General features: G+C 50.0%; 1 protein-coding gene across 1 annotated transcript in view; it reads left to right on the top strand.

Moving 5' to 3' along the window:
* Positions 1-18,826, top strand: part of adgrl4 (adhesion G protein-coupled receptor L4) — a 133,631-nt gene that overhangs the window by 97,396 nt on the left and 17,409 nt on the right. The window contains exon 13 of the mRNA XM_038793722.1: positions 18,357-18,448. Within this exon, the coding sequence (XP_038649650.1) occupies positions 18,357-18,448 (92 nt within the window). The remainder of the gene's footprint in view (positions 1-18,356; positions 18,449-18,826) is intronic.

Consider the following 18,826-nt stretch of genomic DNA (forward strand, 5'->3'; position numbering starts at 1 on the left):
ATGGTGGCCAGCATCGACAGCTACCAGAGGAGTTGAAGGCTTTGCATCGTGTATGGGCGGCACGGAGGCACAGTGGTTAGCACTGTTGCTTCACAGCGCCAGGGTCCCAGGTTCGATTCCCGGTTTGGGTCACTGTCTGTGCGGAGTCTGCACGTTCTCCCCGTGTCTGCGCGGGTTTCCTTCGGGTGCTCTGGTTTCCTCCCACATGTCTCGAAAGACGTGCTGTTCGGTGAATTGGACATTCTGAATTCCCCCTCCGTGTACCTGAACAGGCGCCGGAATGTGGCGACTAGTGGCGACACAGTAACTTAATCGCAGTGTTAATGTAAGCCTACTTGTGACAATAAAGATTATTATTATTCGTGGAGCTGACCGTAGGAGTCGTTCGTGACAGATAATGGGACATCTTTCGCGAATGAAGAAGTTGCCTGACAGGCAAGGTGGTTCAGCATGTCCGCACTGCCCTGTACCATCCGACACCGAATGGCTTTTCAGAGAGAGCCGTGCAGTCAAACATGGGCTAAAAAAGCAGATTTTGGGCTCAATGGGCAGCAGGTTGGCACGTTTTTCATTCTCGAACGGGACTGCGCCGCACGCAGCGACTGGAGTGGCCCCCGCCGAGATGCTCATTGATCATAGGCTTTGTACCCGACTTAGTTTGATTCTCCCAGGCATCAGTGCAAAGGGGCGGCGTAACCAGGAGTTCCAAAGGATTGCCGGTTTGCCATCGACCTCTCTGATGCTTCACGGTTGCCGACGCGGTGTTCGTTTGGAACTTCAGTGGTGATGCTCGCTGGCTCTCTGGGATTGGCGTCTGTCTAACGGGACCAGTCTCTTACCCAAGTTCAGCTCCAGAGGCAACTGATGAGACTGCATTTGGATCACATTTTCTCACCGAGGTTGGTCCCCTGTGAGGTTCCTCGAATGAATCATGTCCTGGATCCTTCGACTCCAATGCTGAACCGGCCTGCTGTGACGCCTCCGGTCAATGTCGACGCAGACATGACCGACGTTGTATCATCGGATTCAGAAATGGAGACGCAGACGTCTGAGGTCTCGGAAGCCAATTCAATAGCTCAGCTGCCTCCTGCTGATTTTTCACCACGGCGTTCCTGCCGCAGATTGCATTTCCCTGCTAGGTTTACGCCGCCGACTGATCCAGCGCATCAGGTGCACAATGATTTACTGGAAGCGAAGAGAGTCTGTATCCTCCACCTGCTCCTCCTTCTCTTCCTCATCGTTCGTTGAGGGTATCTTTGGACTTTGCGGGGGAGGAATGTAATATCCCGCACTGACTTACAGGGTGGGAATAGTTATCTTCCCCGTGTTTCTCACGGAGTACAAGCTCCCCCCACTGAGGGGCGGGGTACTCCACTTTGCATTCTATAAAAGTTCAGCCAGCAAGGCATCAAGCAGAAGGAGACCCAATAGGGATCTACTGGGAAGTGTATACACTGTCACTGTAAACTCATCAAAGTTCTTTATTTTACTTGGTGTGGACTTCCTGTGTCCTTAGTAAACTTCAGGATGTTGTCAAGCTTCTTAAATGTTGGTGGAGCTGGACTCATCCAGGGATATGAAGATTATTCCATCACACTCCTGACCTGTGCCTTGCAGATAGTAGAGGGGCTTTGAGTCGGGAGGATTGGCTGCAGGATCCCTAGCCTCTGACCTGCTCTTGTGACTACAGCAATTACATGGTTGATCCAGTTCAGTTTCTGGTCAATGGCTGCCCCCAGGATGTTATTGCTGGGAGCTGAATGACGGTAAGGCCATTGAATGTCAAGGGGCAATGGTTAGATTCTTCCTTGTTAGAGACAGCCAATGTCCGGCACTTGTGTGACACGAATGTTACTTGTCTTTGAAGTGGGCAATAGCTGAATTTACTTTAAGCGGTCTCGGGTTCTGAGTATTGTTGGCACTGCCAATATTTATTGCCCATTTATAATTGCTTTTGAGAAGATGGTGGTGAACAGGAACAGTAATATAGTGATAATTTTACCGAACTCGGGATGCGGAGGTATATAGAATGCTCTGGAGCCGTGGGCTGCTGGAATTTAAATTCAATTAACTAATTAATGCGGAATAGCTTCAATAATGATTTTCAGGAAATCCAGGCCGAAAGAAAAAGCCACCTGGAATCTTCAGTGAAGGACACTTGCGATCCTGCCGTGTTCTGGGCACTCACAGCAATGTGATTGGTCAGTAACTGCCCACTGAAGTGACCTCGCAAGACTCTCTGTCGAATCAAACTGCTACCAATTGGAACACCTCTGTACATAATCAGAATTTCAACACAGAATCTCGATGAAAACTTACGTGGGACTTGATCAGAGCACGCCCCCGCCTCAGGCCTTTGGCAGGCGGCCAAGATTTCTTAAAGTTCCATCCATAACAAGGGTAAGAAAGCTTCTCAATCATTTCCTATCTCCCGGCTTCACAGAAATAATGCGGGCCTTATCGAGTGGCCCGAGCTGGCCCTCTCAGCTTTGCCTCTCGCCTCGCAAAAAAAGGAAGAAGTCGTAATCCACCACTTCAGAATGTTCCGGCATGCTGCACAGCCAACGAAATGCTGTCACGGTGAAGAGAAAGGTCAGCCAATTTGAGCACAACAGGGTTGAAACAAAGGGAGTACAAGAATGGCCGCATAACCCTATAATTAACCATTGGTTGAGGGAGAAATGTATTGGTGACTACACCAGGGAGAACTTCCCCGTTCTTCCTTGAAATAATTCAACGGGACCTTTCCAATCACCTGACCGAGCAAACAGTTGCCTCAATTTAATATCTCACCCAAAAGACGGCATCTCCGACAGTGCCGCACTCCCTCAGTGCGGCGGTGAAGTGTCGGCCCGAGATGGTGTTGTCAGGTTTGTGGAGTGGGGTTTGAGCCCCCTGCGTTTTAGTCTGAAGTGAGGCAGGGTGCTGATGGTTGAGTCACGGCTGACATCTGCTGACGGCCAAGTGTAGGCCAACTCAGCGACAGTGGAAATTAGTAAGGCCCCGACTGCCATCAGGCACACATTGGTTTCACACAGATGAGGACCCCGTGCCAAATTCTGAGCAGGCTTCAGCCCGGGCCTCTTTGGGGACTTTGGTCGCCTCACGTTGTGGGGCACCTCTCACGCTGGAAGCCAGCCTGAGCTCAGGTTCCTGCCCGCGGGCGCCATTCCCCCCCCCCCCCCCGCCGACAACCCCACATAAGAGTTTTACTCTTTTATTTGTCTTCAACTGTTTGCCTATTCTTAAGCAAAGAAAATTAGCTTTGGCTTATTAAAACATTGCCAGCCTCATTTTCCAAGAGCCAATGCTCTTGTTTACTGAAAATTTACAAAACATCTACTCCCCTGAGCGAAGCTATAATTAAATCATTTCTATACAGGATGAGCCATCATTCTGGGCAAAACATCTGCCGTTGAACGATCTTCTCAATGCCTGCCTAGGTAATATATGAAACACTAAGAAATAATTGGTGCAGAATGAGTTTATGTCAAATGATAGAGCAGCATATTGCATTCTGCCAGGAATAATAGAGGTTCGACATGAATATTAAAATCACCTTTTCAACAAATCAGCTTCATTTCTCAGCCAATGGACCTATTTTCAATTTAAAGAGGCAGTGCCCCTGACAAATCAGGGGGTGGAAGTTCCCCCCCCCCCCCCCCCCCCAACCACCCCCACCTCACACCCCACCCCCTCCCCCACCCGGTGCATGTTTCCCGGCAGTGAAGGCGGTGTGACATAGTCAGCCGACGGGATTTTCCGGTCCCGCCGATGATCACGGTATTTTGCGTGGCTCGTCTGTCTTATCGGTGGGGAACCCACGGTGGGAGAGGGGGGGGATCACCTTCAGAGGAACCGGGAGATCCCACCGGTAGGGAGGGTCGGATAATCCCCCACACCCTCCCCCCTGCCCAAAATCTGCTTTTGTGGCATGTGTAGTATTCGGGGAACCTTTAAAAATCTGTTGACTTAACTTGGCATTATAAAGATAAGGGGCGTGATTCTCCGACACCCCCCCCCCCCCCCCCCCCCCCCCCGCCATCCTCCTAATTTTCCCGCCCCCCCAAAAACCGGCCCGCCGTGAATCGCGCCGCCCGCCTCGGAGAATAGCGGGGTCCAGCACGACTCAATGGCCGCCGGGGCTGCCTGTAATCTCCTGCCCGCAATGGGCCGAAGTCCCGCCTGTCTTTTGCCGGTTCCGCCGGCGTACACTGGAGCAGGTCCCTTACCGGCGGGACCCGGCGGCGCAGGCAGTCTGCGGGGTTCTTGGAGGGGCGCGGGGGGACCTGGCCTCGGGTGGTGCCCCCACGGTGGCCTGGCCCGCGATCGGAGCCCAATGATCCGCAGGTGGGCCTGTGCCGTTGGGGCACTCTATCTTTCCGCACCGGAGGCTGTGGTCCCGGTGCGGAAGCGAATCCCTGTGCGCATGCGGGGGATGACGCCAGCACGGGAAATCCCATTGAGAAGCGGCGGGAGTAGATAATCCGGCCAGTAGCCAAACGGCGAGCCACCAAGAAACGCACGGCTGGGGGCCCGGAGAATCCCGGCCCTTGCTCATGGGATAGAAGGCGGTGACCTTTCCGCCACTTTCCAGACCATCGTTTCTGCTGTGAGGTTGCAGACAGGCTGTCTCCATTTCAATGGTTTTAGAATGTAGATGGTGCAGTGATGCAAATATGCAACCATCTTTGACTGTGATTCCCAACTCCAGCTTCCTCAGTCTCGTCACATAACTGAAGTCTCTCGTTCCTGACACCATGGGAGGAATTTACCCGTAACTTGTCAGAGAGTCTGGTTCTGACTGAAAACCGGCATTTGTGTCTCCAGATGCACTGCCGGGCTTTTAACCCAGGGGTTTTACACCATTAGCTGGCAGGCTGGGGCCTGAAGGTCGGCTTCACAGAGATCTGGGCGCCATCTTTAAAAGGCACCCCGATCAGCACTAAAAATAAACTCCCCCCCACCTCCCTGGGCAACATGGAGTACTCCCCCACCCCACCCCCACCCCCCCCCCCCCCCCCCCCCCCCCCCCCTGCCCCCCACCTCCCCACAGAAGCATCAGGTAACCGCCCCCCATAACTGCAGTCTCGGACTGACTGACTCACCCCCCCTCCCCCGCCCCACTATCACAGTCTGGGGGGGGGGGGGGGGGGGGCAGCCTTTCCCCCCTCCTCCCACCACTGCAGTCTTGGGCCACGCTCTCCCTTCTCCCACCACCGCAAATCTCGGGGACACTCTTCCCCCTCTCCCCCACCCCGCCCAGCACCACCACCAACACTTGCTCAGCGCATTCTCCCCCTCTCCGCCCTCCCACCATCACAGTCTCGGGGCACTCTTCCCCCTATTCACCACCACTGCAGGCTCGGGAGATTTGTCCTGGTCCACCCACATGGGCACTATGTGGTAGTTGCCACTAATGTATATATTGTATAGAGAGGATGTTGTTATAGGTGCTTTACGGTAAGGCCCCTGTACTACAGGTACGGGGGTAGACCCCTGCCTGCTGGCTCCGCCCAGTAGGCGGAGTATAAATATGTGTGCTCCCCATACAGCAGCCATTCATCAGCTGCTGCAGGAGGCCACACATCTTAGTGTAATAAAGCCTCGATTACATCCTCCTCTCGTCTTTGCGTAATTGATAGTGCATCACACTACAACCAGGAAAGCACAAAAGCGCCTATACATTCTCAGGAAACTAAGGAAATTCGGCAGGTCCACATTGACTCTTACCAACTTTTACAGATGCACCATAGAAAGCATCCTATCTGGCTGCATCACAGGCTGGTATGGCAACGGCTCAGCCCTGGACCGCAAGAAACTTCAGAGAGTCATGAACACAGCCCAGTCCATCACACGAACCCGCCTCCCATCCATTGACTCTGTCTACACCTCCCGCTGCCTGGGGAAAGCAGGCAGCATAATCAAAGACCCCTCCCCCTATATTACTCACTCTTCCAACCTCTTCCATCGGGCAGGAGATACAAAAGCCTGAGAACACGCACAAACAGACTCAAAAACAGCTTCTTCCCCGCTGTTAACAGACTCCTAAACGACGCTCTAATGGGCTGAACTGATCTCTTCACACATCGTCTCTACCGAGTAGTACAACACTCCTGTGTGCTTCACCCGATGCCTGTGTCTATGTATTTACATTGTGTATTTTATATTTGCCCTATTATGTATTTTCTTTTCATGCATGTAACGATCTGTCTGAACTGCACTCAGAACAATACTTTTCACTGTACCTCGATACACGTGACAGTAAACAAATCCGATCCAATCCAATCTGTTCTCTGCCCCCTCACAGGCATCAACCCTCCCCAATGCACATGAGGGAACCCCCCTCCTCCCATGCCATGGGGCTCCCCACACCTGGCACTGTCCAACCTGTACTAACCTGGCAGTGGCAACCTGTGCAAGGGGGCAGTGCCAAGACACTGACCCTCTCCCCTTAGCGGGAGGGGCAATACGTACCTTGTGCGATCCCCTTGACTGTTTCCCATCTTTTGTGAACCTCACTGCCGCGATGGCAGGTAGACGAGGTTTCAATATTCTGTGTGCGGGGAGAATGTGGAGACGAGTCTCCTTTAGACGTGTGTAATTGCATGCAAATGGATTTCAATGGGGTTGCTGCCCCATTCTAGCCGGCGAGAACCTCGTTTCCTGATTCTCGCACGATCTTGCGCCCGTATCATCGTTCTCGCTGAGAGCGGCGTAGCTGAAAATTCACCCCCTATGTTATTGAATCTCCTGACATCCTCTAAACTGAAGTGCCCAGGATCAGACTCCAACTCTTCCAATATTCCAGCTGACACCTAATCAGAATATTTTAAGGGTTCAGCATAACCTCGTTATTTCTGTACTTTATTCATCTATTAATAAAGCCAAGGATTCCATATGTTTTACAGAATAAATGCAATTCCGAGGCAGCGTATATCTGTATGTCGTTTTTAACAGAGTAAAAGGCTCCAAGGTGTTGCACTGGAGCTGAACCAGACAAAAAACGACCGTAGACTGCCCAATAGGGTAATACTGGGTCTGCGGCTAAAAGCTTGGTCAGAGAAGTAGGTTTTAAAGAGTGTCTTAAAGGATGAGAGGGAGGACGAGAGGCAAAGATGTTAAGGAGGGAATTCCAGAATTTAATGGGTGCTGAAGATGCAGGCCACCAGCGGCAGAGCCATGAAAGAATTGGGTGTGAGCAGAGATCTAGGGGTGCAGTAAGGCTGAAGGATGTTGCAGAGACAGGGAAGGGGATGTAGACCATGGAGGGGCTAGATAGCACTTCAGCATCTGAGGGGAATAACGCTTCATGCACTGAATGAGAACTCTGGACAGAGGGGGCAGTGGCATGGTGCAATTGTCGCTGGACTGGTAATCCCCGGGTAATGCTCCCGCGATCGGGGTTCGAATCCTGTCACTGAAATTAGAATTCAGTAAAAATCTGGAATTCTGGTAAAAATCTGGTTGACTCTTAAAAACACCCTTGGAGGATGGGCAATAATTACCAGCGAGGCCCACATCCCATAAACAAATTTTAAAAGGTTAGATCAGCCATGTCCTTATCGAATGGCGGAGAAGGTTGGAGGGGACAAGTGGCCAATTCGTGCTCCTAATTCGTATGTCTGTCAACTGAATGTCTCAGATGGGCTCATTTAACCTGATGGCGCATGAGTGGTTTATGTCTGCAGTAGAAATGCTCAGAGATTAGGAGAGGGGGAGAAAAGTTTTGACAATCTGATTTTACCGTTTTAACCAGGATTAAAAAAAAAAAAATCTCTGGATTATTTTGAGTATATAATCGCGCTGTAATAATTAGCTCACTTTGACGAAGGTAAGAGACATCTTCCCATGATACGCCCAGCGAAAAAGCCTTGGCACTTTTTGGCGCTGTAACATGGAGGCACAATTAGTGCAAGCTCCTGACATATTTCAGCTGCAGCCATCCATATTAATGCAGGAGAACTTATGCCTCTCGTTTGATGTCGCAGACAGCGCAGCTTTCCCATCTCATAAATATTATACCCACCGCTACATTAATCCCCCAGCAGATGGGAAGCTCCATTGAAGGACAGTGTTTACAAAGTTTGCCCGTTTGTGTTTGAGCCGCGCCGTCAGACCAGTGTTTAGCAGCGAGTTCACAAAAGGATGCTCCTAAAAGCTCTGGGAGCGGCACCTAGGTGTCCTGTGCTATCCTGCGATTACACCCAGGGTGTATTGGAGCAAGGGCCAGTGCAGACTTGATAGACCGAATGGCCTCCTCCTGCTCCATAGGAATTCTATACCTATGACAACCAGGTGCAAATCTAGATCTGTAATCTGTTGAGAAGGAGAGTTTTAAGGAATTTCAAATCAGTTTTATATATCAAATAAGTATGGAATGAAATGGCGTGAACGATAAAGGTGATAATGGAGGAAAGAATAAATAAGCCAAAGAAAATTAAGCCAACTCCCGGATTGCTGTGTCGTCGGCCAGCAAGAATTTGTGTTTGGGCCAATTCAAAGTCGTTCCAAATTGCAAGGAAGCGTCGGAGCTACCGGGGTGATGATGAATTTCACTTGTGTACTTTTTTATTCTTTCATGGGATGTAAACATCACTGGCAAGGCCAGCATTTGCTGCCCCTCCCCAGTTGCCATCAGGAAGATGGTGGTGAGCTGCCTTCTTAAACTATTGCAGTCCATGTGGTGTAGGTACAGCCGTGGTGCTGTTAGAGAGGGAATTCCAGGATGTTGTACCAGTGACAGTGAGGGTCATGGCGACACGGGTTCCCAGTCAGGATGGTGTGCGGCTTGGAGGGGGATCTGAAGATGGTGATGTTCCCACGTGTCTGCTGCACTTGTTCTCCAAGTGGTAGAGCTCGCGTGATTGGAAGGCGCTGTCGAATTTCTGCAGTACAACCTGCGCGTGGTACATAAAGATGGGGACCGTTTGGTTCACTGTGCGAGTGACAGCACTTTTGAAAGAGTTTTCCAATTAGTCCCACTCCCCTTTTCTTTCCCTGTAACCGAGTAAATGTTTTCCTTCGAGTATTTATTCAGCCCCCTCCGAAGGTCGCCATTGAATCTGCTTCCATTGTCTTGGTGTATTCCAGTGTGAATTTACTGTGTGAAACAAGTTCTGTCTCATGTAGGCCTTTGTTTCTTATCCAATCACCTTAAATCTGTTTACTTACCAATCGTTGTGAGGGTGGAAATAGTTCCTTTCTATCTATATATACTTTTTTTTAAATTAATTTTATTCCAATTAAGGGGCAATTTAACTGGCCATTCCACCTCCCTGCACAACTTTTGGTTGTGGGGGTGAGACCCAAGCAACAAGGAGAGAATGTGAAAACTCCACACGGACAGTGACCTGGGGCCGGGATTTGAACCTGGGTCCTCAGCGCCGTGACGCAGCAGTGCTAACCACTGCGCCGCCATATCGCCCCATTTCCTTTCTGTCCAATTGATCAAAACCCCTCATCCTTTTGAATATCTCTATTAATTGGAATTAGAATTGCTACAGTGCCATTAAATAATGGTTAGCACCCCTACCTTACAGTGTCAGGGACGCGAGTTCAATTTCGGCCTTCGGTCACTGTCTGTGCAGAGTCTGCATGTTCTCCCGTGTCTGTGTGGGTGTCCTCCGGGTGCTCCGGTTTCTTCCCACAGTCCATCGATGTGCAGGTTAGGCGGATTGGACTAGATTAATTCTCCCTTAGTGTCCACGGGTGTGCAGGTTAGGTTACAGGATTACAGGTGTAGGGCGGAGTTGATCCGTGCAGGCTCGATGGGCTGAATGGCCTCCTTCTGCACTGTAGGGTTTCTGTGGTTCTAAATAATAGCTTCTGATCGCTTCTAAATCAGCCTTTAATCTTCTCCGTGGCAGCATGGTAGCATAGTGGTTAGCACTGTTGCTTCATAGCTCCAGGGTCCCAGGTTTGATTCCCGGCTGGGTCACTGTCTGTGCGGAGTCTGCACGTTCTCCCCGTGTGTGCGTGGGTTTCCTCCGGGTGCTCTGGTTTCCTCCCACAGTCCAAAGATGTGCAGGTTAGGTGGATTGGCCATGGTAAATTGCCCACAGTGTCCAAAATTGCCCTTAGTGTTGGTTGAGTGGGGTTATTGGGTTATGGGGATAGGGTGGTGTGGGCTTGGACAGGGTGCTCTTTCTAAGAGCCAGTGCAGACTCGATGGGCCGAATGGCCTCCTTCTGCACTGTAAATTCTATGACTCTATGACTGTAAGGAGAACAATCCCAACCTCTCTCATCTCTCCAAATAGCGAAAGCCCCTCGTGAACAAGTAGGAGCATGAAATGCTCTACCACGGGGTAGCCACCGCCAATGTTGCCTGCGTCATGAAGGGAAGTTTTAAAAAAAGACTTGAGGGGTTCTGGAATCTGAATTTGTATTTTTTGGAAGAACTAAAATGGAATCAGTTTTGCTGGAGAGTCTGTAAGGTTCCACAGGCCACACATTTCTTACCGTTTCATGTCCCTGTGTTTGTGTTGGAAAGGTCCTTCAAGATTCTACAGGTAGGAAATAGCACCTCTTCATTTGGGCTGTGCACCTGATACCTATTTTTTAAATAGAAAAGTACTTTGCATTTTGTCACGGGTTATTACTCATCCTGTCTTTTTTTGCAATGAAACTAATGCATTTGTACAACTCTGTTAAAATGGTGGAAAAAAGAATAGTGCGTAAATATGGTAAACATTCGTACAGTGTAATTTTAAGGCCCAGGTGATTTCAAACCTCTCTGTGTTTCAGCTTCATTAAGTGTTCAGGAATTCCCCCATCCCATTTCCCGTAATCTAAAATGCTAACAGTCATCCATCAATGTCCCCTGTTGCAATCTATTCAGATAACTAATGAATGTCTGATATTGTTCCTATTATCATGAGAGCAGATTCTGAATTCAAGGTGGATCTCAGTGCGTTTTGAGACAAATTACTCAAAATAATCGTTTTTCTGAATATAATTCCGGGCCTTTTCATTTGATTAGGATCTCAGAGCCTGAACACCACAGGAAGACAATGGACCCACTGGTCCCGTGCTAGCTCTTCAAGTGAAGATTTCCCAGCCCTTTTACCACATCGGTATAGTTTTTCGGCAGGATATTACCTGCCAACTCCAAACACCCCCACGGGGCATGATTCCCGGTGCTGAAGGCTGCTCGCTATTTGCCTGGCGGGATCCTCCGCTCCCGCCCATTGATGTCGGCAGCATTTTCCGTAACTCATTCATCCCGCTGCTGGTGCACTTGCTGCGGGGGGGGGGGTAGGCAGGGCGTAACCTTGGACGCAATCGAATGGCCTCACTGGTGACGCGATGAGGCCGTTAAATCGCACGGGAGGCCTCTCGCGAGCTTTTCGACGCTCGGGTCGCCACGCGAGATCTGACGGACATGTCGCAATCGGGATCTCGCCTACAATGGGCGGGATACTGATTTGCATATTTAAGTGAGCAGTTAGCTTCACGTCAATATATCTGCGCCGGGGTCTCCGTGGATTGAACGCCTGGTGTCTGGGAGATCTCACCGGGCCACTGTTTAGCACTGACCCACACAAATGTGGACAAGGCACAATGGCATTTGGGGGGAGGGGGTCTCCCCGGCAATTGGACGCCCCTGGATGGTCTGGCACTTGGGCAGGGTGGTACACTGGCACTCTGGATGCCACCCAGGCACCTTGGCACTGCCACTCTGGGCACATTGGCACTGCTACTTTGGACATATTGGTAGTGCCACTTTGGCACCATGGCAGGGCTACACTGGCACTTTCAGGGCACCCAGATGGCACCAACAGAGTGCCAGGCTGGCAGTGCCAAGTGCCCAGCTGGCAGGTTTCCCATGTGAGGATCAGGCCCAGGCGTGCCCTTATGAGACGGGGGAGGGGGGGTTCAAGCACCCCCTAACCGGTTAGTTGGGGCGTCGGCGGCCATAGTGGGGGGGGGTTGAGAGATCGGAAAGGAATTTAGAAATGGCGCCCTGATCTGTTCCTGCATTGACAAAGGTACTAATGATAGCGGGGTCGTTATCGGCGCTGCAGGCTGTGAGAAAAACCGATGTTTGCGCCCAAATCGGGACTTTTTTTTTTCTTTTAATTAAATCGCACCCTGTGAGCGGGAGCAGAAGATCCTGCCGACAGAAAGAGCTGCAAATTCCTGCCTTCTCTTTTCAAGTGCTTACCCAATTCTCCATTAAAAGATGCCTCTGCCTGTGCAGAGCAATCCCCACTTCAATAACACTTTGGCATGAAAATACCTCTTCTCCCCTCCCTCCTTAATCTTTTTGTTTCAGTCCCAAGGCTGTGAGGGGGGCTTTCCAAATGTTCTCACTTCACCCAATGTTCCGCGATGTTACAGCGACATGGAAGAAGACGGCCCCCGTGGGGATCTCCAATGTTTTCCCTCTGGCTGCAGATTTTCCAAACATTTCAACCATCAACTCTTTCCCCTCTCAAAATATATCGGGCTGTATTCTCCGGTCCCCCAGCCGCCTGTTTCTTGGCGGCATGCCAATTGCATCTCCCGCCGCTTGTCAATTAGCCCAGCCACCCCCCCCCCCCCCCCCCCCCCCCACAGGGGCGCGCTGCCAGCGGTAAAAGAGAATCCCAATGTCGAGAGAATTCCAGCTTCACCTTGAAGATTTCCATTGCACCTCCTTTCCCCTCCCCTGTTGCGGAGAAAAGCACCTTTGTAAAATTTATCAGGACTCATTTCTTTAAAAATAATCTTTATTGTCACAAGTAGGCTTACATTAACACTGCAATGAAGTTACCGCGAAAAGCCCCTAGTCGCCACATTCCGGCGCCTGTTCGGGTACACAGAGGGAGAATTCAGGATGTCCAATTCACCTAACAGCACGTCTTTCGGGACCTGTGGGAGGAAACCGGAGCACCCGGAGGAAACCCACGCAGACACGGGGAGAACGTACAGACTCCTCACAGTGACTCAAGCCGGGAATCGAACCTGGGACCCTGGAGCTGTGAAGCAACAGTGCTAACCATCCTTCCCACGACGACAATAATAATAATCGCTCATTGTCACAAGTAGGCTTCAATTAAGTTACTGTGAAAAGCCCCTAGTCGCCACATTCCGGCGTCTGTTCTGGGAGCCGGTATGGGAATTGAAACCCACGCTGCTGGCATTGTTCTGCATTGCAAGCCATCAATTTAGCAAACTGTGCTAAACCAGCCCCTATTCCCATTGTGGCAGAGACTGGAAATTTAGGCTGCCATTTTGGTGCCAGCCAGCAGTAGTTTCTTCAAAGGCTGCTGTCTGAGCTGCCTGTACACAAGGAATGCTGCAAGCCCAGTGTTTGCCATGAACAGCACACACCAATTTTCACTTCAGGTCCGAAAGATAAACATTTTTTCTCATTCGTACGTCTGAGATGCCAAATTGGGCAGCCAACCTGCACAATTTCCAAAACAACTTAGGTTCGGAAGAGAGGACCCCTAAATCGAAACGTTTGGCAGCCGTTTTTTTGCCCAGAAAAACGCCGCAAAGAGGTTGGACTTCACTCCCTTGCGATCAAATTTCACTAAAACCAACTAATCTCAGATCCTCCCTCAGGAATAAGAAAACTATTGGGGCGAATTCTCCACCATTGGGATTCTCCGCTCTGCCAGCAGCACACCCCCACCCGTGGGTTTCCCGGCGGCGTGGGGAGGCTCCAATGGGAAATCCCATTGGCCAGCGGCGGAATGGGAAGTCCCGTTGCCGGCGCCGGCGCGCCGCCGTGGAACACACGACTGGTAAGGCGGAGAACCGTCCCAACCTAACTCAGGTCAGCCTTTTGCTTCTGATTGGCTCTGGGCCTCCACATCAATCATCAAGCAGCAGGGTAGCATGGTGGTTAGCATAAATGCTTCACAGCTCCAGGGTCCCAGGTTCGATTCCCGGCTGGGTCACTGTCTGTGTGGAGTCTGCACGTCCTCCCCCTGTGTGCGTGGGTTTCCTCCGGGTGCTCCGGTTTCCTCCCACAGTCCAAAGATGTGCGGGTTAGGTGGATTGGCCATGCTAAATTGCCCGTAGTGTCCTAATAAAAGTAAGGTTGGGGGGGGGGGGTACGGGTATAGGGTGGATACGTGGGTTTGAGTAGGGTGATAATGGCTCGGCACAACATTGAGGGCCGAAGGGCCTGTTCTGTGCTGTACTGTTCTATGTTCTATAACTTTTTTACCCAATCCACTGCACTTTGCGGAATTTTTCTGAGGGCTGTAGATGCAAATCTGTCTTTCCTTCACCTGTTCATTGCCAAGGGTTCTGGCCCATTAAGTGCATCTTTTATTTGGATGGCGCTTGTTAATTCGAGCACATCTGGCTTCTTTACTGTTTCAACCCAAATCCTAACTGACTCCATTTGTTTTGATCAGCATTCCCAGCAAACAATTACAGAGCTTAATTATTCCACTATTAACCTAATATTTCATGCAATGTACCAGAATTGTAGCACAACACGCGCATTTATCTTTTAATTGAGCCACCTGGCACAAGTGAAATCTTGGTTTGAAAGTGGTGTTTTGTAACTTTTCAGGCAGAATTTAACTCGCTGTACAATGCAAATTTATTAATTGTGCTATGCCGCACAATGGGACGTGTGCTGGGTGTTATTTACATCGGCAAGTCTATTGAAATGAAAAAAATGAAAATCGCTATTGTCACGAGTAAGGCTTCAATTAAGTTACTGTGAAAAGCCCCTATTGATTCACCAGGTAGGCTCCGATATGGAGGAGGTGATTCGCCCTCACCTGGTGTATCTCTCTGCCCTACGTAATCTAATGCCACGCATGAAAATGCCCCCTTTTCAAGTTAGTGAAATATCCAACACTGCGGCGGGTGGTGGAGAGGCAATTCCTTTTGTTTTAAGTTCATTTACGGGATGTGGACTTCGCTGGCTAGGCCAGCATTTATTGCCCATCCCTAATTGCCCCTGAGAAGGTGGTGGTTAGCCGCCGCCTTGAACCCCTACAACCCACGTAGAGTAGGTGCACCCACAGGGCTGTTAGGGAGGGAGTTCCAGGATTTTGACCTAGCGACAGTGAAAGAACAGAGATATAACTCAGGGTGGTAATAATAACCTTTAGTAGTGTCACAAGTAGGCTTACGTTAACACTGCAATGAAGTTACTGTGAAAATCCCCCAGTCGCCACACCCTGGCGGGTACACGGAGGGGGAATTCGGAATGTCCAATTCACCCAACTGCACGTCTTTCGGGACTTGTGGGAGGAAACCGGAGCACCCGGAGGAAACTCGGGCAGATACGGGGAGAGCGTGCAGACTCCACAGAGACAGTGACCCAAGCCTGGAATCGGACCCAGGACCCTGGCGCTGTGATGCAACAGTGCTAACCACTGTGCTACCGTGCCTTGGAGGGGAATTTCTAGGTGTTGGCGTTTCCAGGTATTGACTGCCCTTGTCTGTCTAGGGTATAGTGAAATGAAATGAAATGAAATTAAAATCGCTTATTGTCACAAGTAGGCTTCAAATGAAGTTACTGTGAAAAGCCCCTAGTCGCCACATTCTGGCGCCTGTTTGGGGAGGCTGGTGCAGGAATTGAACCGTGCTGTTGGCCTGCCTTGGTCTGATCTCAAAGCCAGCGATTTAGGGCATAGGTTCAGCAGCTGCTGCCTTAGGTGCCTTGGTGAGTTACTGAAGTGCATCTTGTAGATGGTGCACAAGGCTGCCACTGTGCGTCGGTGGTAAAGGCTTTGAATGTTTGTGGATGTGGTGCCAATCAAGCTGGCTGCTTTGTCCTGGATGATGTCGAGCTTCTTGAATATTGTTGGAGCTGCATTCATCGTAGCAAGTGGAGATTATTCCATCACACTCCTGACTTGTGCCTTGTCGGTGCTGGACAGGCTTTGGTGAGTCTGGTGGTGAGTTGCTTACCACAGGATTCCTCGCCTCTGACCTGCTCTTGTAGCCACAGTATTAATGTGGCTAGTGAATGAAATGAAATGAAAATCGCTTATTGTCACGAGTAGGCTTCAATGAAGTTACTGTGAAAAGCCCCTAGTCGCCACATTCCGGCGCCTGTCCGGGGAGGCTGGTACGGGAATCGAACCGTGCTGCTGGCCTGCTTGGTCTGCTTTAAAAGCCAGCGATTTAGCTGAGTGAGCTAAACCAGCCCCTAGTCCAGTCGCTAGTCCAGTTCAGTTTCTGGTCAATAATAACCCCCAGGAGACTGATGGTGGGGATTCAGTCATGGTTATTCCATTGAATGTATTTCCCTCTCACTTCTCCCATCTATTTGATTGTCTCTGCCTTTTTTCCTCACTTTATTTTACTCGTTATCTCTCATTGTGTCTGTTTTTCTTATCCAAACTTGCCCTGTGTCTCTATCCATCTGACTTGTCCCTCTTGACGAGATTTCTGTCACCTCGTCTTTCTTGCTGTTTCTCTCTCTCTTTATCTTTCTCATTTCCTATTTGTTCCCTGTCCCTCTCACTCTCTGTCCTTCATCACTCCTTGGGGTGAATTTTAAAGAACCCCACCGGCATATTTCAAGGCAGGGGGCTTGTAAAATCAAATGGATAGCCTGTGTGATGCCTTCCTGCCCACGCTGACATGGGTCCCATATAGTGATGCCACTTAAGGGCCACATTGGGAGAAATTCCACCCCCCCCCCCAAACATCCCAAGATCATACCCTCCCTCACCCCTTTATCTTTCCCCTCCACACACTCAAATGCCCGACACCCCATCCTCCTCCCATCACTTGTTTGTATCTGCAAGGCAGACCCGACCAAAATCCTTGACTTAGCTGAAGACCACTTCATCATCTTTGTGCACTTCACTCTTGCTCCAATCGTGGCCATGACTCGATTCTGGGGCTGCTGGGACTGCAGAGCTGCTGGCCAATCAGGTTGGGTGACGGTTCTTGAGGGCGGGTCTTCGAGCCAAAGTCCCACTCTGATCCAATTAAGGCTGCTGCCAACGTATTGTGACTGCGGGAAGCCAGGTTTCTGGTCTCTGTGGTACCGATGAAGCTTCAGATGGGGAACTGGTAATCCGTACACCGCAACCCCCCCTCTTATAAAATCCAGCCCCCCATTTTTCAGTTTCCCTCTCACGGAATCACAGAATAATACAGTGCAGAAGAGGTCCTTCGGCCCATCGAGTCTGTACCGATGCATGAAAGACACCTGACCTGCCTACCTAATCCTACTTGCCAGTACTTGGCCCATTGCCTTGAATGTTATGATGTGTCAAGTGCTCCATCCAGGTACTTTTTAAAGGATGTGAGGCAACCCGCCTCTACCTCCCTCCCAGGCAGTGCATTCCAGACCATCCCCACCCTCTGGGTAAAAAAGTTTTCCCTCACATTCCCCCTGAACCTCCTGTCCCTTACCTTGAACATCATGACTGACCCTTTAACTAAGGGGAACAGCTGCTCCCTATCCACCCTGTCCATGCCCCTCATAATCTTGTCCAGCTCGATCAGTTCGCCCCTCAGTCTTCTCTGCTCCAGCGAAAACAACCCAAGTCTATCCAAACTCTCTTCATAACTTAAATGTTCAATCCCTGGCAAGATGCTGGTGAATCACCCCTGCACCCCCTCCAGTGCAAACACATCCTCATTACAATGAGGTGACCAGAATTCGACACAGTACTCCAGCTGAGCCCTCACCAAATTTCTATACAACTCCAACATTATCTCCCTGCTTTTGTAATCAATGCCCCGATTGATAAAGGCGAATGTCCCATCTGCCTTTTTCACCACCCGATTAACCTGCCCGTCTGCCTTCAGAGACCAATGAACAAACACGCCAAGGTCTCTTTGTTCCTCAGAACCTCCAGGTGTCAGGCTCTCTGTGTCTCTCTCTGTCTGCCTCTCTATCTCTCCCTCTGTCAGTCTTGCTCTCTGGCCGCTGTCTCTGGACAAAATTTTGCATTGTGGCAGGACTCACCAGGGGAGATTCAAAGGCCCGGTTGATGCACCATCGATTGCACGCGAGGCGAGTGATTTACCAATGTCAGGCTTTAATTAACTAGAACACAGCCTGGCGATCGTCTACAGTGGAAAGGAATGATCGTCAGGCTTCTGAGCATTTATACCTCGTTGGTAGAGGCGTGGTTAACTCAGCCTCTCGGCCAATCGGTCGAGAGGCACATGACCGACCAGGGCCAATGGTAAGCCGACGTTCTGGCCCAATGGCAGACGAGTATGCAGATCATATCATCACACCGGTCAAAAGTCCATTGATGTTCGCCGGGACATGTTGATACCAGCGGTGAGCAGGGTTGCAAAATCCCACCCATTGTTACTCTCTGCCTCCCCATCTCATCCCGTAATTCCTGTTTTCAGTTTCTCAATGTCTGTCTGGTTCTCTCTCTGCTTTGCCTTACAATTTCTATTCTTCATTTACAGGTTAATCTGCTGGCATTTGGAGTTATTATTTACAAAGTATTCCGACACACTTCCATGTTGAAGCCAGAAGTGAGCTGCTATGAAAATATTAGGTAAGTTTGAAACCAGTAATCATTCAATTGAAGCACAATTCTAAGTTCGATAATCAAATGTTTCTCACAAATCAAGCTTTTGGGATTGTCTTTTTGCTAACAATTTTCTTCCCTGCCATTCAACGACCATTTATTTTGTTTATATTATGAAATACCCCGCATTGCATTATTGAACTTCCCATATTCACGTTAGCAGTATAGGAAGTGATGTTAAGATGGTGGGGTAGCCAATTGACACAAAATATATTGTGGTTCTTGAGCGCTACGGGCTGTGTGACCTGAAGGGACATTGGATAGGATCATTGATCGGGTAAAGGTAGGCGGTCTTGCGGTGCAATGGATAGCATTCCTACCCCTGGGTCAGAAGCTCTAGGTGTT

The sequence above is a fragment of the Scyliorhinus canicula genome, chromosome 4 (genome assembly GCF_902713615.1).
Source record: "Scyliorhinus canicula chromosome 4, sScyCan1.1, whole genome shotgun sequence".
NCBI lineage: Eukaryota > Metazoa > Chordata > Chondrichthyes > Carcharhiniformes > Scyliorhinidae > Scyliorhinus > Scyliorhinus canicula.